The sequence below is a fragment of the Callithrix jacchus genome, chromosome X, assembly GCF_049354715.1.
Source record: "Callithrix jacchus isolate 240 chromosome X, calJac240_pri, whole genome shotgun sequence".
Classification (NCBI taxonomy): Eukaryota; Metazoa; Chordata; class Mammalia; order Primates; family Cebidae; genus Callithrix; species Callithrix jacchus.
In genome coordinates, this window is record NC_133524.1 from 149,685,009 (window position 1) to 149,705,641 (window position 20,633).

The 20,633-nt window shown below is 64.2% G+C and overlaps 2 protein-coding genes across 18 annotated transcripts; both read left to right on the plus strand.

Annotated features, from left to right (window-relative positions):
- The first annotated feature begins 53 nt into the window (after positions 1-53).
- PLXNB3 (plexin B3) lies at positions 54-14,548 on the plus strand. 17 transcript variants are annotated; one of them, XM_078363640.1, is made up of 36 exons: positions 54-134; positions 1,257-1,365; positions 2,520-3,560; positions 3,897-4,076; positions 4,565-4,693; positions 4,778-4,878; positions 5,405-5,537; positions 5,704-5,860; positions 5,950-6,058; positions 6,140-6,254; positions 6,370-6,495; positions 6,577-6,693; positions 6,921-7,014; positions 7,094-7,263; positions 7,655-7,806; positions 8,000-8,105; positions 8,482-8,612; positions 8,843-9,019; positions 9,131-9,326; positions 9,464-9,703; positions 9,791-9,949; positions 10,024-10,175; positions 10,284-10,384; positions 10,461-10,684; positions 10,807-10,985; positions 11,176-11,242; positions 11,493-11,820; positions 11,961-12,064; positions 12,151-12,244; positions 12,524-12,696; positions 12,857-13,017; positions 13,190-13,337; positions 13,485-13,549; positions 13,618-13,693; positions 13,828-13,902; positions 14,159-14,548. In XM_078363640.1, exons 2-36 carry the CDS (start codon positions 1,321-1,323, stop codon positions 14,261-14,263), a joined length of 5,730 nt encoding a protein of 1,909 aa, XP_078219766.1. In that variant the 5' UTR covers positions 54-134; positions 1,257-1,320; the 3' UTR covers positions 14,264-14,548. The 17 variants fall into 17 exon arrangements, with proteins under 17 accessions (XP_078219766.1, XP_078219769.1, XP_078219770.1 ...); XM_078363643.1 differs by having other exon boundaries at positions 14,222-14,548; XM_078363644.1 differs by having other exon boundaries at positions 14,225-14,548.
- A 1,513-nt stretch (positions 14,549-16,061) lies between these two features.
- Positions 16,062-20,631, plus strand: SRPK3 (SRSF protein kinase 3). Its single transcript, XM_002763400.7, has 15 exons — positions 16,062-16,162; positions 16,234-16,364; positions 16,532-16,640; positions 16,769-16,856; positions 17,146-17,233; positions 17,688-17,794; positions 17,869-18,034; positions 18,136-18,161; positions 18,658-18,787; positions 18,877-19,116; positions 19,196-19,296; positions 19,660-19,767; positions 19,844-19,913; positions 19,986-20,078; positions 20,240-20,631. The coding sequence occupies exons 1-15, from the start codon at positions 16,113-16,115 to the stop codon at positions 20,422-20,424; spliced, it is 1,692 nt and encodes a 563-aa protein (XP_002763446.1). The 5' UTR covers positions 16,062-16,112; the 3' UTR covers positions 20,425-20,631.
- Positions 20,632-20,633: the final 2 nt, after the last annotated feature.

A 20,633-nucleotide genomic window follows, 5' to 3' on the forward strand; every position in this document is an offset into this window, starting at 1 on the left:
TGGGCTGCCTGGCCAGGCTTGTTGGAATGAGTTGGGCTGGGCACCATTGCATTGTGGGGAGGGAGGCTGGGGCTCTGCAAGACGTGCTCCTGTAACCACCAGCTGCTCCTTGGCCCTCTCCAGTGGCCCACCAGGTAGGCAGGAGCCAGGGCAGGGTCGGGCTCGGAGTGCAGGGGCTACCAGGCCTCAGGGCAAGCCTCAAGGTGTGCTTTGGCCAGGGAGAAGCTAGGGTCTTAGGGCCAACTGGTTGGGGTCAGGCAAGAGCCCTCAGGTACCAGCCCAGCCTGACGATGGCACTAGGGGCCTGGGAGCATGGTGTCCCCAAGGGGTAACTCTGGGGTTAGGAGGTAGGGAACTGAGTTTCTTCCCCAAAATGGGAGAGCCAGTGCCAGTCCCGGGCAGGGTGCAGGGTGGAGAGGCTGCCCGCCTGGCTCCCCACCCCCAAAGCCTGCTGCCACCATGCCCAGGAGCCTACTGCTGCCATGCTATGGGGGAGGCAGAGACCCCATCCCCAGTGCACCTATTCCTGTGCCACTGGCCAGCTGCTAGCTGCCCCACCCTTCCACGCGCCTGGCATGGATGGCATCTAGCCCAGCAGGCTGGTGCTTCAGGGGGCGGGGCAGGCCTGTGGACACTCCACCTCAGCCTGTCTCAAGCAGCCTCCTCCCGTGTCCTGCTCGCTGCCACCATGCTGTACTTGGCACCACTTCACCAGTCCCCAGGGGCAGGGCTGGGCCAGGAGCATGGGGGAAGATCTTTTGGACAATGACAGGCATTGAGGGCCAGGACTGGTACTGCGCCCTGGCCCCGAGGCTACCACTGGCACTTGCAGGGGCATTGCAGGGGCTGCGCAGCCCACCCCATGCCCTTCACAGGGACCCAGGGGAGTCAGGGAGGGACATGCTGAGTGACATAGGGGTGGCAGGGCCTGAGGGGGAGGGCTGGCTGAAGGAACCCTGGCCCTTTGTCCCTGGATTCCGGGGGTGGCTCCCTGAGGGCGGGAAGTGGCAAGGAGCCCCCTGTCCAGAATAGCCTGGGTGGGGGTGACAGCTGTAACAAGTGGGGCCCTGGCCTGGCCTCCGGACAGAGGAAACATTGTTGTGGTGGAGGCAGGGCTGCCTTGGCCTGGCCACTATTGACAAAGCTGCCAGCTGTGAGGGAGCCTGGTCGCCAGGCCCTGGGCGCCACCTCCTCACCCCTCCTCCCTCAGGCCAGCTCGAATGGGGCTGAGCCTTGACTATCTCCCTCCCACTCAGGGCAATGCCCCCCACAGCCATCTGATGCCCATCACCACTGCCCTGGGGCAGCTGAGCTGAGCGGATGTGCCGCACTGTCCAGGAGACCCCTCTGCTGCTCCATTTCACGGTAAGTGCCCAGGCCCCACGTCCCCAAAGATGTTCCTGAGAGGGGCAGGGTCGGGCAGGATGGCTCTGGCCAGGGCCCAGGACACAGGCTGCAGCCTCTCACACATGTCAGGCACTGCCACAGATAGCCTGTGTTCCTGAGATAAGGGCTCCTGGGCCTTCCTCCAGGCGCTGCTCTGCCCCGAGTCCCAGCGGCCCCACTCCAGGTCGGCACATGACCACACGCCCAGCTGTGTGGACCCCTGCTCAACTCAGGGCCTGGGCCTGGAGCTTTGCCCAGTGTCCGCCCCTTTCCAGGGGCTCTGCCCAGGACAGCATCTCTCCGCGGGGGGCAGGAGGGGCCACAGCAGGGGCTGCTCTCACCTCTCACCCTCAGGGGCTCAGCCATCTCCAGTGTGGCACCCCTTCCCTACCCCTCCCCTAGCCAGCTCTCCTGGCTTTCCTTCTCCCGGGACACTCCCACACTGAGGCCCCCTGTGCCAGACCCTGAGAGACCCATGCAGCCTGCGTTGCTTCTTGGCACCCTTGGCTTCTCCCAGCACTCCCACTGGCTCACCCCAGTGCCCCCCACCCCTGCCCTGACCCTGCTCCTCACTGACTTGCTCCTTGCCTAGCCCGTGGCTGTCTGGCTCTCCCCCTTGCAGCTGGCCCTGGCTGCCCAGGGCAGTGCTTCTCTCCGTGTCCTGTCCCTCGTGCCCCACAGTGGCCTCACTCCTGTCGCCCCGCTGCCATCTCTCTTGTCTGGATGGCAGTCGCAGGGGTGTGCTGCGACACAGCTTCCGCCAGCCTTCCAGCTCCCGCAGCCTCCCTCCCTCCCCTGCCCTCTCTCCCTCCCTGCCCCCTCTGTGGCTTTCCGGGACCTGCCCCCCTTCAACAGTCTACTTGCATATCAAGTAGGAGATGAAAGAATTCTCTCCTTGTGTGCATGTGCGTGCTCGTGTGTTCCCTCCCCGCCTCTTGCTCCCGCTCTTGGACAGTCTTTGTCCCTCCTTCTGTCCTCTCTCTGTGCCCACTCTGTCTTCATCTCCACTCACTCCCCCTCGCCCTCTGTCTCTCTGCCTCCCTCTCTCCCTGGCCTCTCTCCACCCTGCCTTCCGCCTTCCTCTGGTCCTGCCAGCCTTGGGCCCCACTGCCCTGACTCGTGCCCTCTCACAGGCCCCCGTGATGGTTCGCTGGCCTCCCTTCAGCCTCTGCCTCCTCCTGCTGCTGCTGTCCCCACCGCCACTGCCCTTGACAGGGGCCCATCGCTTCTCCGCACCCAACACCACCCTCAACCACTTGGCACTAGCAGCTGGGCGAGGCACGCTCTACGTCGGCGCGGTGAACCGCCTCTTCCAGCTCAGCCCCGAGCTGCAGCTCGAGGCCATGGCTGTCACTGGCCCTGTCATCGACAGCCCCGACTGTGTGCCCTTCCGTGACCCGGCCGAGTGCCCGCAAGCGCAGCTCACCGACAATGCCAACCAGCTACTGCTGGTTAGCAGCCGCACCCAGGAGCTGGTGGCCTGTGGGCAGGTGCGGCAGGGCGTGTGCGAGACACGGCGCCTTGGGGACGTGGCCGAGGTGCTGTACCAGGCCGAGGACCCTGGTGACGGGCAGTTTGTGGCTGCCAATACCCCAGGAGTGGCGACGGTAGGGCTGGTGGTGCCCTCGCCCACCCAGGACCTCCTGCTTGTGGCCAGAGGCCTGGCGGGCAAGCTGTCGGCAGGGGTGCCACCCCTGGCCGTCCGCCAGCTGGCGGGGCCTCAGCCCTTCTCCAGTGAGGGCCTGGGACGCTTGGTGGTGGGCGACTTTTCCGACTACAATAACAGCTACGTGGGGGCCTTTGCGGACAACCGCTCTGCTTACTTTGTCTTCCGCCGCCGAGGGGCCCGGGCCCAGGCTGAGTACCGCTCCTATGTGGCCCGCGTCTGCCTGGGGGATGCCAACCTGTACTCCTACGTGGAGGTCCCCCTGGCCTGCCAGGGCCAGGGCCTCATCCAGGCCGCCTTCCTTGCCCCAGACACCTTGCTAGGGGCATTCGCTGCTGGCCCAAGGGGTACCCAGGCAGCGCTCTGCGCCTTCCCCATGGTGGAGCTGGGCGCAAGCATGGAGCAGGCACGAAGACTTTGCTACACGGCGGGCGGCCGAGGCCCCAGTGGCGCAGAGGAAGCCACCGTGGAGTACGGTGTCACGTCTCGCTGTGTCACCCTGCCCCTTGTGAGTGGCGTGCCCTTCCATCCCCCTCCCTCCGTAGATAGGCCAGCATCTCTCAGCACCAGGCAGGGGTGCCCTCCCGTGGGAACTGCTAGTCAACCTCTCAGCCAGGGCTGGGCTGGATCAGCAGGTCTCCTGCCCGCTCTCCACCCGTTTCTTTCTGCCTTTCTCCTGGGTGCTTCGAGCTTGTCAGGTGCCCTGGCCCTTCGGCCCTGATTGCTGGGCCTTGGGGTCCTCCCAGGGGTAGCTGGCTCTCCTCTGACTGGCAGCCTGGCCATCCCCCCTGACCACCTCTCTGACCCTCTTCCGGGGACTGATTTCCCACTCCCTGCCATGTAGGACTCTCCTGAGTCGTACCCCTGTGGTGACGAACACACCCCCAGCCCCATTGCTGGCCGCCAAGCCCTGGAGGCCCAGCCTCTGCTGCAGCTCACGCAGTCAGTCAGCGCCGTGGCAGCCCTCCAGGCAGACGGGCACATGATCGCCTTCCTGGGGGACACCCAGGGCCAGCTGCACAAGGTGAGGGCCCACCTTGCTGTCCGGCTGGGTGTGCCCCTGTCCATGAGGCTCAGGGAAGCCCCCAGAACCCTCCACCTCTTAGCCCATATCCCACCAGTGGGTCAGGGGGTTTTGGCACACCGTGACTGCTGGCTGGGTGCCACCTCCTGCGGCCCTGCCTTCACCAGCTGGTGGGGGGCTCATGGTGAAGGTGGCTGGCGTGGCTGGGTGAGGCAGGCAGGGCATGGTGCCTCCTGGTGACCTTCCTGTCTCCCCATAGCTGCCCTCCCACCTGGCAGAACTGTCCCTGGTACGCAGGGCCTCACCCAGGGTGCTGCTGCTGTCCCGGTGTAAGGGTGCTGGGTGGGGAAAGCAACGTGTCCTTCCTCGATGGCCCGGCAGGAAGGGGAGCTAGCGCTTAAAGGGAGCCCCCACTGGGAGGAGGGGATGTCCCCTGAATGGGCAGCTTCTGGCCATCTGGGTAAGCCTTGTCCTTGTCCCCCACTCAGGTCTTTCTGCACGGCTCCCAGGGCCAGGTTTACCACTCCCAGCAAGTGGGACCTCTGGGCTCAGCCATCAGCCCAGACCTGTTGCTGGACAGCAGTGGCAGTTATCTCTATGTCCTGACTGCCCACCAGGTAGGGCCATCCCGGGCCTGAAGGGGCCAGCACACATGGCCTGAGTATCGTGCCCATTGCCTCTCTGCCCTGCTGCCCCTTCAGGTGGACCAGATACCTGTGGCAGCCTGCCCCCAGTTCCCTGACTGTGCCAGTTGCCTCCAGGCCCAGGACCCACTGTGCGGCTGGTGTGTCCTCCAGGGCAGGTGAGCATGGAGCCTGTGCCTAGGCAAGGGCCTGTGGGTAGTGTGTGCCAGGATGCTGCCCCTGGGAGCAGCCGTAGGCGTGCCAGGATGCTTGGGGCCACTGCAGAGGTCACCCATCCTGCCCCATCTCACCGAGCCATGAATCTGGTTGGCAGCCCCTCCCCTCCAACACCACCCATCCTGTGGGCTATTCATCCCAGCAGCCCCAGCCAGGGACCAGGACCTCCAGGCAGCTCCCCTCTGACCCATGCTCCATGCGGCAGCCCCAGGAATCCTTGAAGGCAGCCCCGAGTCACTTTGTATACCCCAGCCCAGTCACAGCTGCCTCTCAGTCACGGCTCGAGTCCATGCCTCCGCCATGGTCCCTGCTTGCTCGGCCCTTCCTCTCTGGGCACAGTCCCCTCCACACCTCCTGCTCACTACACTCCACTGCACTCCAGCTGTGCCGGCCTCCCCAGTCCCCTGCTGCCAGTCATCCTTGGAGCCTAGGACCCCCACAGTGACCCAATGGGCCCCTGCCTGGCAGGTGTACCCGGAAGGGCCAGTGCAGGCGGGCAGGCCAACCGAACCAGTGGCTGTGGAGCTATGAGGAGAACAGCCACTGCCCACACATCCAGAGTCTGCTGCCAGGCCACCACCCCCGCCAGGAGCAGGGTCAGGTGAGGCACACACCTCCCCTGGACCCCCTGGGCAGCATGGCCACTGCCTGGAGCATGAACCCCGCCTGCCTCCGTCCTCGTCTTCCTCTGCTCTGCTGCCACCCCCAGCAGTGGCTGTCCCTTCTTCTCTGGCTCCATTTCCCTGTTTCTCCCCACTGCATCCCAGGTCACCTTGTCTGTCCCCCGGCTCCCCACCCTGGCTGCAGATGAATACTTCCATTGTGCGTTCGGGGACTATGACAGCTTGGCTTACGTGGAAGGGCCCCATGTGGCCTGTGTCACCCCTCCCCAAGACCAGGTGCCACTTAGCCCTCCAGGCACAGGTGAGTGGCCCATGGGGTAGGGGGCTGAGGTGGGAGCTGGAGGGGGCAGGAGCTACCTGACCTCTCCTGCCCCCACTGCCCCCTCCCAGACCACGTCACCGTGCCTCTGGCCCTGGTGTTCGAGGATGTGGCTGTGGCTGCCACCAACTTCTCCTTCTATGACTGCAGTGCTGTCCAGGCCTTGGAGGGGGCTGCCCCGTGAGTCCCTGGGCCTGCCTCCTGGGGCAGGGGTGGCGACCCCAGAGGACACTCAGCTGAGCAGCTGTCTTGCCCCTCCAGGTGTCGCGCATGTGTGGGCAGCATATGGCGATGTCATTGGTGCCCCCAGAGTAGCCACTGCGTGTATGGAGAGCACTGCCCAGAGGGCGAGAGGACCATCTACAGTGCCCAGGAGGTGGGTGGGCCCAACTTGCAGGCAGAGGCAGAGCCGCCCCTTCTCCACCCTTCCCAGGGCCGCCCAGCTGCAGGCCCCTTGACTTCTAAAGGGCTGAGGGCTCTCGTTTGCCCAGGTGGATGTCCAGGCGCGTGGCCCAGGGGCTTGCCCACAGGTCGAAGGCCTGGCAGGCCCCCACCTGGTGCCTGTGGGCTGGGAGAGCCATTTGGCCCTACTGGTGCGGAACCTTCAGCATTTCCGAGTGAGCTGTCAGGAGGGCAGGGGGCAGAGCGGTGGGGGCAGCCAACAGTGTGTCCCGGCTCCTGACAGCGTCCTCCCCCAGGGCCTGCCTGCCTCCTTCCACTGCTGGCTGGAGCTGCCTGGAGAACTTCGGGGGCTGCCAGCTATCCTGGAGGAGACAGCAGGGGACTCGGGCCTCATCCACTGCCAGGCCCATCAGGTGAGCGGCTGCCCTCCAAACCCTCTTGCCCCCCCCAGCTTCTATAGACCCTCAGGGCTCTGCCATCTTTGTGGAGAGCCTTGGGGCCCATAGCCTCTTTCCCTGGACCCCAGTTTTGGGGGAGAGGCAGGGAACAGTCACATTCATTCTGGGGGATGGCCCAGAGAAGACAAGAGTCAGAGGTGCCCTGAGTGGGCACCCAGCCTGACCCCGTGCTCTGCCCACAGTTCCACCCCTCCATGTCCCAGCGGGAGCTCCCAGTGCCCATCTATGTCACCCAGGGCAAGGCCAAGCGGCTGGACAATGCCCATGCCCTTTATGGTGAGCCCGGGGACAGCCAGACCGGCAGGGCAGGGTGGGTGGCAGACAGGCGCTTAGTGCACTGCCTGACCTTCCCTAGTAATCCTGTATGACTGTGCCATGGGCCACCCAGACTGCAGCCACTGCCAAGCGGCCAACGGCAGCCTGGGCTGCGTGTGGTGTGCTGACGGGCAGCCTGCCTGTCGCTACGGGCCCCTGTGCCCACCAGGGGCCGTGGAGCTGCTGTGTCCTGCCCCCAGCATTGATGCGGTAAGCCCCTGCCTCTAGGGTTGAGTGTGAGTCTCCTGTCGGGGCCACACACCCCGGTGTCCCACTTCTCCTGCCCCCACTGTCCTATCCTCCGTGGTCAAACCAGCCCTGCCTCAGGACCCCAAACCCCAACAGCCGGCCTGGCCGGACTGGTTGGCTGGGCACCTGGAACTACAGAGTCAGGCGTGGGTGTGGGGGCAGGGGGGATGCAGAGTCAGCGTGGCTGTGGGGGCAGGGGGGTGCAGAGTCAGGCGTGGGTGTGGGGGCAGGGGGGTGCAGAGTCAGGCATGGGTGTGGGGGCAGGGGGGTGCAGAGTCAGGCGTGGGTGTGGGGGCAGGGGGGTGTAGAGTCAGGCGTGGGTTGGCCATCTGCCATCACTTGGGTGCTGCAGGTCGAGCCCCTGACTGGTCCCCCTGAGGGAGGCTTGGCCCTCACCATCCTGGGCTCCAACCTGGGCCGGACCTTCACCGACGTGCAGTATGCCGTGAGTGTGGCCAGTCGGCCATGCAACCCTGAGCCCTCTCTCTACCGCACCTCGGCCCGGTGAGGCACTTGAAGGGTGAGGATGGGTGGGGAGGCCCTCAGAGTCAGCCACCCAGAGAGATGGCAGACCTGCGGCCACGAAACATGGGGCCCTGGGTCAGGGGTGGGGTGGAGAAGGCTGGCTCAGCAGCACCTGGTGGGCTGTCCCCTTCGTCCCTGGGCCCTGAGCAGCTCCTGGGCCTCGGCTTCCCAGGATTGTGTGTGTGACATCTCCTGCCCCCAACGGCACCACTGGGCCTGTCCAGGTGGCCATTAAGAGCCAGCCACCGGGTATCTCAAGCCAGCACTTCACCTACCAGGTCAGTGGCATGAAGCTGTTGGGACCTGCTGCCCTGGGCACTTGGTGGCACCATTTCCGGGTCGGGAAGCCTGGGACAGGAGCAGCGGGGGCACAGTGGGTTCTGTTGAGGCAACTGCAGGTTGGGGGCTGCAAGCTGTGGTGGGGAAGAGGCTGTGCGAAGGCGGGGAGACCAGCCGTGAGGAGAAAGAGTCCCACCCTACTCCCCATACGGCAGGGCTGGTTGGGAGGAAGCTGTCAAGTGTGCAGAGGCCTTGGGAAAGAGGGTGTGGTCCACTCTGACCCCAGGAGGTAAAGCAGACGGCCTTGGGTATGGCCCGGGGAGTAGAAGGACCAGGTGGGGCTGCCGTGCCTACCCAGCCCGTGCTGTTCCCCAGGACCCTGTCTTGCTGAGCCTGAGTCCTCGCTGGGGCCCCCAGGCAGGGGGCACCCAGCTTACCATCCACGGTCAGCACCTCCAGACAGGCAGCACCTCCAGCGCCTTTGTGGGTGGCCAACCCTGTCCCATGTGAGTCCCAACCTGGCTGCCATCCAGTGGGCACCCCCACAGGCCTCAGTGTCCCTTCTACATAGTGGGGGTGGTACATTCAGAGAAGTGGCTGCTGTGACCAGCCCTGGTGGTCCCTGCCCTTGTCAATGGAGGCAAAGTAGGGCTTTTACTATGGGGGCTGGGCCAGGGCTGGGGTCGGGGGGTGGTAGTTACAGCAGAGATGAGCCACCCTGCCACCCACCCTGCAGCCTGGAGCCAGTGTGTCCGGAGGCCATCGTGTGCCGTACCAGGCCCCAGGCTGTCCCAGGAGAAGCAGCGGTCCTTGTGGTGTTTGGCCATGTGCAGCGCACACTGCTCACCAGCCCCTTCCGCTACACTGCCAACCCCCAGCTTATAGCAGCAGAGCCCAGCGCCAGCTTTCGGGGGTGAGGGTCAGCCCACAGGCCAGCCTGTGCACCGGTAGGAGGGAAGGAGGGGTGAGGGCTGGGGTGTGCTGCCCACCGCCCATCCACATCCCGACTCTCATCCGGCTACAGGGGTGGACGGCTGATCCGAGTCAGGGGCACTGGCCTAGATGCGGCACAGCGGCCCCTACTGTCTGTGTGGTTGGAGGCTGACGGCATGGTGCAGGCTTCCAGGATTCAGCCCCGGGACCCAGAGCCAAGGAGGAGCTGTGGAGCCCCTGCTGCAGACCCCCAGGCTTGTATCCAGCTTGGTGGGGGGCTCCTGCAGGTGAGCCCCTCACCAGCAGGTGACAGGGCTGTCCCTAATCATGCCCAGTGGGGAGGGGGAGGGGGCTGCCATGGCCCTGGCAGCACACAGTGGAGCCCAGCTCACTCCACCTGCGGTCGTCCCTGAACACCCCACAGTGCTCCACCGTCTGCTCTGTCAACTCGTCCAGCCTTCTCCTCTGCTGGAGCCCTGCCGTGCCAGACGGGGCCCGCCTGAGGCGGGTCTTCTTCACCCTAGACAATGTGCAAGTGGATTTCGCCAGTGCCAGTGGGGGCCAGGGCTTCCTGTACCAGCCCAACCCCCGCCTGGCACCCCTCAGCCACGAGGGGCCCACCCGCCCCTACCGCCTCAAGCCAGGCCACATCCTGGACGTGGAGGTGAGGGCCACCCGCAACCCTGCCCCACCAGGGTACTCAGGCTGCCTCTGTGGGGGCCGGCAGCTCAGGCTCCCATGTGTGTCCCAGGGTGAGGGCCTCAACCTGGGCATCAGCAAGGAGGAGGTACGTGTGTACATCGGCCGCGGTGAGTGCCTGGTGAAGACACTCACGCGCACCCACCTGTACTGTGAGCCACCTGTGCGTGCCCCACAGCCCGCCAATGGCTCCGTGCTGCCACAGTTTGTGGTGAGTCTTCGTTCTGGGTGGGCAGGTGAAGTGGGCGCCGCCAGCATGCACTCAGGAGCCCCGCCCCCCCGCAGGTGCATATGGGCAACTTGCAGCTGGCCCTGGGCCCTGTACAGTACGAGGCCGAGCCCCCACTGTCCGCCTTTCCCGTGGAGGCCCAGGCAGGCCTGGGCATGGGCGCTGCTGTGCTGATTGCCGCCGTGCTCCTCCTCACCCTCATGTATAGGTGAGACCCCCCACCCCCAGCACACTTCCTTCCTCGCCATGGACAAGGGTGTCCCGGCCAGCGGCCTGCCTGGCCCTGGCCCTGGCTGATGTTGGCCCTGGGCTGCAGGCACAAAAGCAAGCAGGCCCTGCGGGACTACCAGAAGGTGCTGCTGCAGCTGGAGAGCCTGGAGACCGGCGTCGGAGACCAGTGCCGCAAGGAGTTCACAGGTGGATGCGGAGGCAGGGCGGGGGGACTGGGCGCCCACGGGCCGGAACTCACATTTCAGCGGCTCCTGGCCTGCAGACCTCATGACGGAGATGACCGACCTCAGCAGTGACCTGGAGGCCAGCGGGATCCCCTTCCTGGACTACCACACCTACGCTGAGCGAGCCTTCTTCCCTGGCCACGGCAGCTACCCGCTGCAGCCCCAGCCCGAGGGGCTGGGGGAGGATGGCCGCTGCGCCACTGTGCGCCAGGGCCTCACGCAGCTCTCCAACCTGCTCAACAGCAAGCTCTTCCTCCTCACGGTGAGGGCCTCGGGGCAGGGGTCTCCGGTGGGCAAGGAAGGTGGGCTGGGGACCTGCTGGTCTGAGACAAAGGCGGGGTAAGAGTGGGGCTTCCCAGGACTAAGGCTCCACCCCCTGCCCAGCTTATCCACACCCTGGAGGAGCAGCCCACCTTTACCCAGAGGGACCGCTGCCATGTGGCTTCGCTGCTGTCGCTGGCGCTGCATGGCAAGCTGGAGTACCTGACCGACATCATGAGGACCCTGCTGGGTGACCTGGCGGCCCATTACGTGCACCGAAACCCCAAGCTCATGCTACGCAGGTTGGCCTTGACCTGGACCCAGTGGTAGGAGTGAGAGCTCACCACAGATCTGCCCCCGCTGTGCCCTGGGTGGGCTGTGTCCCAGGGCGGGTGGAGCCAGGAAGCCCCAGGAGGTAGGGGAAAGGAAAGTGAGACATCCTCACCAGGAACACGGGCATGAAGGCCTGACCCTGTGACTGGTTCCCCGCAGGACAGAGACCATGGTGGAGAAACTGCTCACCAACTGGCTGTCCATCTGCCTGTACACCTTCCTGAGGGTGAGGGACACTGTCCCACCTGCCCCCAGCCCTGAGTGGCAGAATCCTCCCCTGGAGAGGAGGATTCACTGTCCCAGCAAACCCCCATGTGGGGGCTGCTGCCTATGCCTTATCTGACCAAGGCCTGGCAAGGGGGGCTTTGGAAAGGGGACTTTGAACCCTCTCCCTGGCTAAAGGCAAGGCAGAGGTGAGAAGGGCTGTCATCGGTCCCTTCTCGCTTGGCTGATGCCAGGTCATCTTGGCGGTGCAGGAGGTGGCCGGTGAGCCACTGTACATGCTCTTCCGGGCCATCCAGTACCAGGTGGACAAGGGCCCTGTGGACGCCGTGACAGGCAAGGCCAAACGGACCCTGAATGATAGTCGCCTGCTGCGGGAGGATGTGGAATTCCAGCCCCTGACGCTGATGGTGCTGGTGGGGCCCGAGGCTGGCGGGGCTGCAGGCAGCAGCGAGGTGCAGCGCGTGCCTGCTCGGGTGCTCGACACCGACACCATCACCCAGGTCAAGGAGAAGGTGTTGGACCAAGTCTACAAGGGCACCCCCTTCTCCCAGAGGCCCTCAGTGCATGCCCTAGACCTTGGTGAGAGAGCCAGCCCTGCCCACCCATCCCAGGGACCCTTCCCCGCCCCTTGGCACCTGGAGAGCCTCAGCTGTGCCCTACTCTGAGTGTGGGGCATGGAGAGCAGGCTGTGGACTATCCGCTTCCCTGACTCCCTCCAGAGTGGCGCTCAGGCCTGGCTGGTCACCTGACCCTGTCGGATGAAGACTTGACCTCTGTGACCCACAACCACTGGAAGAGACTCAACACCTTGCAGCACTATAAGGTGTGGGGGGGGCAAGGCCAGGCAGGGCGGGAGCGGCGTGGGCGCCTGGCTGGGGTCAGCACCACCTCCACTCTCATCTCCGCCAGGTCCCAGATGGAGCAACAGTGGGGCTCGTCCCTCAGCTGCACAGTGGCGGTGCTGTCTGCCAGAGCCTGGCCCAGAGCTGCCCCTTGGGAGAAAGTGAGTCCCTCAGGGTGGGCCCTGAGCTAGGCACTGGCTCCAGCCACTGGAGTCCAGGCTGGGCAGGCAGAATTTTTGGCCACGCATCTGGCTTGGCTGCATACCCGCCCCACCCTGCCCAAGGCTAGGCCAGTGGCCTGGGGGCTCCCCTGAGCTCCTCTGCCCAACTCCTTCCTCTCTTCCAGTCCCCACCCTCCCCACCTTGTAGGGGGAATGCACTGGGCAGTCCAGGCCAGGGGCAGCGGGCAGAGCCCTGAGGCCAGGCTCCTGTGTCCCCAGACATCTCCATGCTGGAGGATGGCGAGGAGGGCGGGGTGCACCTCTGGCACCTGGTAAAAGCCACTGAGGAGCCAGAAGAGGCCAAGGTACGGCGCAGCAGCCTGCGGGAGCGGGAGCTGGCTCAGGCCAAGGCTATTCCGGAAATCTACCTCACCCGTTTGCTGTCCATGAAGGTCGGTGCAGCCCGGGCAGCCAGGCCAGAGGAGAGGCTCAGCCAGGGGCCCCGCTGAGCCAGGGGGCAGGGGTCATGATCCTGGAGGGGCAGGGGTGGCCTCAGCTATGAACGGCCCCCACATCCTGTCCTCCATACGGCCCCGGTCCCCTGCCTTGCAGGGCACTCTGCAGAAGTTTGTGGACGACACCTTCCAGGCCATCCTCAGTGTGAACCGGCCAGTCCCCATCGCGGTGAAATACTTGTTTGACCTCCTCGATGAGCTAGCAGAGAAGCACGGCATTGAGGATCCAGGGACCCTTCACATCTGGAAGACCAACAGGTGCCTTTCCTGCTGCCCCGCCCCTGTTGTGCACAGGATCCTCTGACTCCTAGACGGACCAGGACGCTCCCAGGGTGGATTTACCCGCCCAGTTTCTGGAATTTAGAGGAAGATCTAGGGCCCAGGTCACCTGGGCCAGGGCCTCACATCCATGCCCACCCTGCACCCCCAGTCTTCTGCTGCGGTTCTGGGTGAATGCCCTGAAGAACCCACAACTCATCTTTGATGTGCGGGTGTCGGACAATGTGGACGCCATCCTTGCTGTCATCGCCCAGACCTTCATTGACTCCTGTACCACCTCGGAGCATAAAGTGGGCCGGGTGAGAGCAGCTGGCAGGGGCTGGAGGAGGAAAGGCTTATGGGGGAAGCCTAGAGGGCTCGGTGCACAGCCCTGGGTGGGCGGTGGCAGCATGATGGGGGCTCCTTCTCCTAGCTCATGCCTTGTGCCTCCCCTCCCTCCGGAGCAGGATTCCCCAGTGAACAAACTGCTCTACGCCCGGGAGATCCCGCGCTACAAGCAGATGGTGGAGAGGTGGGTGTCAGAGGCAGCGGGGCTCAGGGACGGGGACTGCCCCACCCTTACTAAGTCTGCTCCTTCAGATACTATGCGGACATTCACCAGAGCTCTCCGGCGAGCTACCAGGAGATGAACTCGGCTCTGGCTGAGCTCTCCAGGGTGAGGCATGGCCCAGGGGGTGTACCTATCCACGTGTGGGTGGAAAGACTAGCAGAGCGGGGGCAGGAGGAGAAGGCTTGGGGCTTGAAGACCAGGCTGGGACCTCACTGCCTCCCTCTACGTGGTGCCCCCAGAACTACACTTCTGCCCCCCACTGTCTGGAGGCTCTGCAAGAACTCTACAACCACATCCACAGGTGCTACGACCAGGTGAGCCAGGGCACGCTGGAGGGGAGGTGCGGTGGGGAGGGATGCCCGTGGATGCTCTGAGGGGAGCAGGGCTGCCACTCTATGCTGGCGGGGCCCAGGCTGGGGAAGGGCCTCAGGTTTTCATTCAGATTTCTCAGGGAGACACCAGGCAGCCCCCACTGGACCCCCAGGCTCCCGTGGAGATGGAAGCAGGGTGGGCAGCCCTGGTCCAGCAGACAGAGGGGCAGGCTCAGACAGGAACCCTCTGCCCGGGCAGATTATCAGTGCCCTGGAGGAGGACCCTGTGGGCCAGAAGTTGCAGCTGGCCTGCCGCCTGCAGCAGGTCGCTGCCCTGGTGGAGAACAAAGTGACTGACCTGTGAGCAAGCCGGATCCAGCACCACCGCAGTGCCTTACAACCCCGAAACCGAGCCAGCCACCGAGGGGAACCAGCAGAACCAGGGGCGCAGGGTACACAGCCAGGCACTGTGCCCAGCAGTGGGCTCCCTGCCTGCCACCTCCCCTGCCAGCCAGCCCACCTGCCTTCCCCTACCTGGGCTTGTTTCTAATTTATAAGGATTCCCCTCCTTCCCCCTCTTCCCACTGTATTTATTTGCCTGCTGGAACATTACATCTTGAAATAAAATAGAAATGTCTTTTTATTTTGAGATAGAGTCTCGCTCTCCCAGGCTGGAGTGCAGTGGTGTGATCTCGGCTCACTGTAACCTCTGTTTCCCAGGTTCAAGCAATTCTCATGCCTTGGCCTCCCAAGTAGCTGGGATTACAGGCACCTGCCACCACATCCGACTAATGTTTGTATTTATAGTAAAGATGGAGTTTTGCCATGTTGGCCAGGCTGGTCTCAAAGTCCTGACCTCAGGTGATCTGCCCGCCTCGGCCTCCCAAAATGCTGGGATTACAGGCATGAGCCACCAAGCCAGAAATGTCTTTTTAGAAAGGGCCCAATCCCCAGCCCCTGCTTTTCCCTGTCCGAGTTGACTCAGTACTCTCCTGACCTGGGAGACCCTCAGCCCCATGGCTATGACCTGCTGCCCATGGACAGAGGGAGGCCATCAGGTACCCGGGCTTCACTCTCCCCTCGACCTCCCTGGCCCCACAGGAAGGCAGCCCCTCCACCAGTGCCAGTTCAGGAACACTGCACCTATGTCTTGGGACAAGCCCCCTCCCTGCCAAGCACCGTCCCCTTCACTGGGACTCCTCCAGCAGGCCCAAGCTCCACATGAACTCACAGACTCCAGTGCTCTAGCTCTTGCCCCCGAACCATTCAGCCACTGTGACCAGCACGTCGAGAGCTGTGCCCTGTGCTGCCCCGGATGCTTCTGGGGACCCAATTTCTCCTGTTCTCTCAAGATGCAGCCTCCAGGTCACAGGCCCCTTAGTCACCACCACACTCATGGGAAAGTGGCTATGGGTTTGCTTGTCCCCAACAGCAAGTGACTTCTTGCTGTCTCCCCCATGTCCAGCTATGGAGGAGCCCACGGCAGGCACTTGGCAAATGGTGGAGAGGGAAAGCAGGTGCTGGGAGCCAGAATGCCAGGCAGGGCCACAGAAGCAGGTTCTGGGCTGACAAGCTCCCAGGCCTCCCCTCAGCAGGCCTGGTGCCTCTGGTAGTGGAAATGAGGGGTCCCTAGTAATGCCACATTTAGAAGGCATGGGGCTCCCACATGTCCTAGAAGCTGATGAAATGCAGTAGAAGCAGGAAGCAGCTGTGAGCGGCCAGGGATGGAGTTCCCATGGGAATGCGAGGGGCACATCCAGGAGGACGTCCGCAGGGGCATGGGTGGTGGGGGCTTGGCCTAAGGACCAGATCGCCAAGTGGAGCATGTCCCCGAGGTAGGCACTGGAGCACAGGAGCTAGGCCTGGGGTATGGGTTACTTCACCCCTGCATGGACCTCCCACTCAGCTCAGGTGCAGGCGCTCAGCCTGGGGGTCCAGTTGCCCTTGGTCCCCCAGCAATAGCCCCCTCTGCCTCCAGGGTGGGTCTGGAGCAGGAAGGGGGCTTGGCCCGGGGGCTGGGCTCTCTGGGCCGCTGTCACGCCGCCCCCTCCCCGTGCTGCATACCTTGCCCACAGCCGAGCAGCTGGGAGGCTATTTATAAAGGCGGGTGAGATCAGCAGCCGGCCGAGGCTATAAATTCACAGGCCGCGGCCGGGCCCCACAGGAGTAGCCGCCCAGGGCACCGGAGCTACTGGCTGCGCAGCGCAGCCGGGATGAGCGCCAGCACAGGCAGTGGTGGGGACAGTGGCAGCAGCAGCAGCAGGTAGGGCTCGGCCCGGGCACCCAGGGCCCCTGTCTTCTCTCACACTCACTGCCCACCCACCCCACCCACAGCTCACAGGCCTCCTGTGGGCCCGAGTCCTCGGGCTCTGAACCAGCCCTGGCCACACCGGCGCCTCAGATGCTTCAGGGGCTTCTGGGCTCCGATGACGAGGAACAGGAAGACCCCAAGGACTACTGCAAGGGTGAGGCTTGGCCTTGGACACATGTGGCCTTATGGCCACTGCAGGGACCCAGGGCAGCCTGGGCCTACATAGGCCAGATGGCTAGTGGGGCCAAGCTGTTTGGGGACCCAGGGGAGTGACCCAGGGGAGGACCCCCACCGCCCTGATCTATCGCCACCCCTTGGCAGGCGGCTACTACCCTGTGAAGATCGGCGACCTGTTCCATGGGCGGTACCACGTGGTGCGCAAACTGGGCTGGGGCCACTTCTCTACCGTCTGGCTCTGCTGGGACATCCAGTGAGTGCCTCCTTTGCCCCCCTGGACCCAGCTGGCTAGGATCCGGTCCCTGGGCTTGGTTGGGGCCAACCTGATCCCCACCGTGGCTCCTGCTAGGGCCACAACCTACAAGGGTCTCGGTATTGCAGGCGCAAGCGCTTTGTGGCCCTAAAAGTGGTGAAGAGTGCAGGGCATTACACGGAGACAGCTGTGGATGAGATCAAGCTCCTGAAATGTGTGAGGCGCCTCCCCTGCCCACTCCCAGCTCCTGGGGCCTGGCAATGTGGGTGCAGGGCCTGCCGGGGCTCTGCGGAGCAGGGCGGGGCTCCCCCAGGGGCAGCCTCCAGCTGGCTGGGCCAGAAGGGGAGGATCTGGAGGAATGAGGGACAGGAGGGGCTGGTGGCCTTTCTCCCAGCATGGCGCAGCTGGAGCAGGAGTGGGGGCTAGAGCTGCTTCAGGGTACACTGAAGGGAGCTGCTGGAGAGGGCAGGTTGGAAGCATCTGTGGACCCTTGCTTTTCTTCCAGGTCCGGGACAGTGACCCCAGTGACCCCAAGAGAGAGACCATTGTCCAGCTCATTGATGACTTCAGGGTCTCAGGAGCCAATGGAGTCCGTATCCTTTGCAGGAAGAGCCAGTGAACCGGGGTCCTCACTGCAGCCCTCCCAGTACCTCGAGTCTCTGATGCGACCCTGCCCCTTTGGGTAACGGTGTTTACGTTGTGGTGACAAGTTAGTGATGACCCATGGACCTTGCTGTTACCCCAAATGGCAGATGCTGCCTCTCTAGCACTGCCTTCCCTCTGGGGGATGCCAAGAGGCCCTATGGCATGACTGGCGTGGGACTGGGCTGTCCCGAGAGGCCTCTGTGCCTGCTCCTCTAGGATGACCACAAAATGCATTATCCCAACTGGCATACCTGTCGAGAGTGACAGGGACACTATCAATGACACCAGCGTAATGGTGACCAGGACTGCCCAGGGCACATCTTGCCTCCCCACCTCTGCATGGCCCGAGCCTTGCTGCTCCCCCAGCTGTTGCCCGCTGGCCACCCTTCACTCCCAGCCCAGATGTGTGCATGGTGCTGGAGGTGCTGGGCCACCAGCTCCTCAAATGGATCATCAAGTCCAACTACCAGGGCCTGCCTGTGCCCTGCGTGAAGAGCATTGTGAGGCAGGTGAGTGCTGCCCACTGGGCTGCCCAGCTCGGCCTGGGCAGGAGTTGCTGCAGGTCACGTGCGGCTCTCTGCAGGTGCTGCGCGGCCTGGACTATCTCCACACCAAGTGCAAGATCATCCACACAGACATCAAGCCTGAGAACATCCTGCTGTGTGTGGGGGATGCCTACGTCAGGCGCCTGGCAGCCGAGGCTACCGAGTGGCAGCAGGCAGGGGCGCCACCCCCCTCCCGCTCCATAGGTACCAAGGGCCCGCATGGGGTGGGGTCAGGGTCTCTGGGCCTGAGCCCCTGCCTGAGTCTCCAATCCTCCTGTCCCCCTGCTCCCCACCTGCACTCCCAGTCAGCACTGCCCCCCAGGAGGCCTTGGTAAGTTGGGGGGCCCCTCTCTCCCTTGCATCCTCTCCCATCTGAGCAAACCAAAGGCCATCTCAGAGCTCACCCCAGGGCCACACTGGCTCCACTCCCCCACCTTCCCACACTCCCAGAGTGGCACTCCCAAAAGGCTGGGTTGCTGGGCTGAGGGTGATACCTGGGGTGGGTCATGTGCCCCAAACTACTCTTGGTGAAAGGACACTGTCTTCCTTGAATGGCCACTTCTGGCTGCCTTAGCTGGGGCTGGGAGGGGACAGAGAGCACCCTGAGGCAGGCCAGCTAGGTCCTTCCACTCCTAATGGAGCTGTGGGGAGCTGGGCCACAGGCGGGGAGGCAGGGACAGTAGTGAGGAGCTGGCACCCATTCTGGCATCCATGGGAGCCCTGGGGCCCGGAGGCCTCTTCCCTGGCAGCCGTGCAGGGAAACCTCCACTTGACACTGACTGGGGCGGGCAATAGGAACCCTGGGGTGACCCTGGCTCTGACGGCAGACGGGTAAGCTGTCCAAAAACAAGAGGAAGAAGATGAGGCGCAAGCGAAAACAGCAGAAGCGGCTGCTGGAGGAGCGGCTGCGGGACCTGCAGAGGCTGGAGGCCATGGAGGCCGCGGCCCAGGCCGAGGGTGAGGAGCCACAGTGGGTGCCGGGCTGCGGAGTGCAGCGCAGGCTGCAGAGAATCTGCTCACCCTCCACCTCCATCTCGTCTCCCCAGACTCCAGCTTGAGACTAGAGGGGGGCAGCGGCTCCACCTCCTCTTCGGGTTGCCACCCTGGGGGCACCAGGGTAGGCCCCTCCCCAGCCTCCTCCTCCCCTGCTCCAGGGGGCAGCCGCAGCCTCAGCCCTGGCTCACAGACCTCAGGCTTCTCCGGCTCCCTTTTCTCTCCTGCCTCCTGCTCCATCCTCTCCGGCTCATCCAATCAGCGCGAGACCGGGGGCCTCCTGTCGCCCAGCAGTAAGTTGGGTGGCAGGTGGTGGCAGGCAGGGCTGGCAGGAGTGAAAGCGGCTCAGTCTCTCTGCTCTTCCTTCCCCAGCACCATTCGGTGCCTCAAACCTCCTGGTGAACCCCCTGGAGCCCCAAAATGCAGATAAAATCAAGATCAAGATCGCAGACCTGGGCAATGCCTGCTGGGTGGTATGAACCTGCTGGGTGGTAGGAGCAAGCCTGGGAGAGCAGAGTGGGGGACCCTGGTCCAAGGGTGGAGGCACAGGCTCACTCTTGGGGAGCCCCGGCCCGGCCTGTAGTGCACGTGAACCATCAGATGGTTCGGCATGAGTCCTGACCAGTCACTAGCACTGGGCCGTGGCGAAGGGCAGAGGCCACTAGGAAGAGGTCAGCCTCTGCCTCAGATCACCTGGCCTGTCCCTCTTGGGAGATCTGGGGACCCTGAGGCTCAGAGCAAGCGCCACCAAGCTCCTTGGGTACGTGGATCGGGTGGGGTAGGGTCCGTGGGGGCAGCCAGCCTTGCCCCAGTCCCAGGGCTCCCATTGCCTCCAGCACAAGCACTTCACAGAGGACATCCAGACTCGGCAGTATCGGGCCGTCGAGGTGCTCATTGGCGCCGAGTATGGCCCCCCGGCGGACATCTGGAGCACGGCCTGCATGGTACGCCCGCCCAGACTGCCCTGTGCCCAGGGCCACCAGCCCACCGGCCAGCAGCCTCACCTCCTCCCCCTTCCAGGCCTTCGAGCTGGCGACTGGAGACTACCTGTTCGAGCCACATTCTGGAGAAGACTACAGTCGTGATGAGGGTAGGGGATGTGAGCCCTGAGCTCAGTCTCCCGGCCTCCTGCCCGCCCCCAACCTCCTCTTTCTGCCCACAGACCACATCGCTCACATCGTGGAGCTTCTGGGGGACATCCCCCCTGCCTTCGCCCTCTCGGGCCGCTATTCCCGGGAGTTCTTCAACCGGAGAGGTGAGGGCCTGGGCAGGCTCAGGCCAGGTAGCTGCAGGGAGGGTGGGATGGGGACCTTGGCCTCTGCAACAGCGGGAACACTGCGTCCCAGGAGCCAGGGCCTAAGCAGCAGGCAGGCGGCGGGACAGAGATGGAGCCTGACGCCCGCGGCCTGCCTGCAGGAGAGCTGCGGCACATCCACAATCTCAAGCACTGGGGCCTGTACGAGGTGCTGATGGAGAAGTATGAGTGGCCCCTGGAGCAGGCCACACAGTTCAGCGCCTTCCTGCTGCCCATGATGGAGTACATCCCCGAAAAGCGGGCCAGCGCAGCCGACTGCCTCCAGCACCCCTGGCTCAACCCCTAGGCAGCCAAGGCTCCGCCCCCAGCCCTGCAAGCCTAGAGGGAAAGCGGGACAGCTCCCGCACCCTGCTGGGCGCCAGCTCCCCTCAACAGCAGGGCAGACGGACACTGTTGCCAGGCCCGGCTCTCAGAACGTATTCTGCCTGAGACCCCTGGGAGGGCCTCGGAGGTATGCGTGTTCCTTTCTTAATAAAGTGTGGTCTGAACACCAGT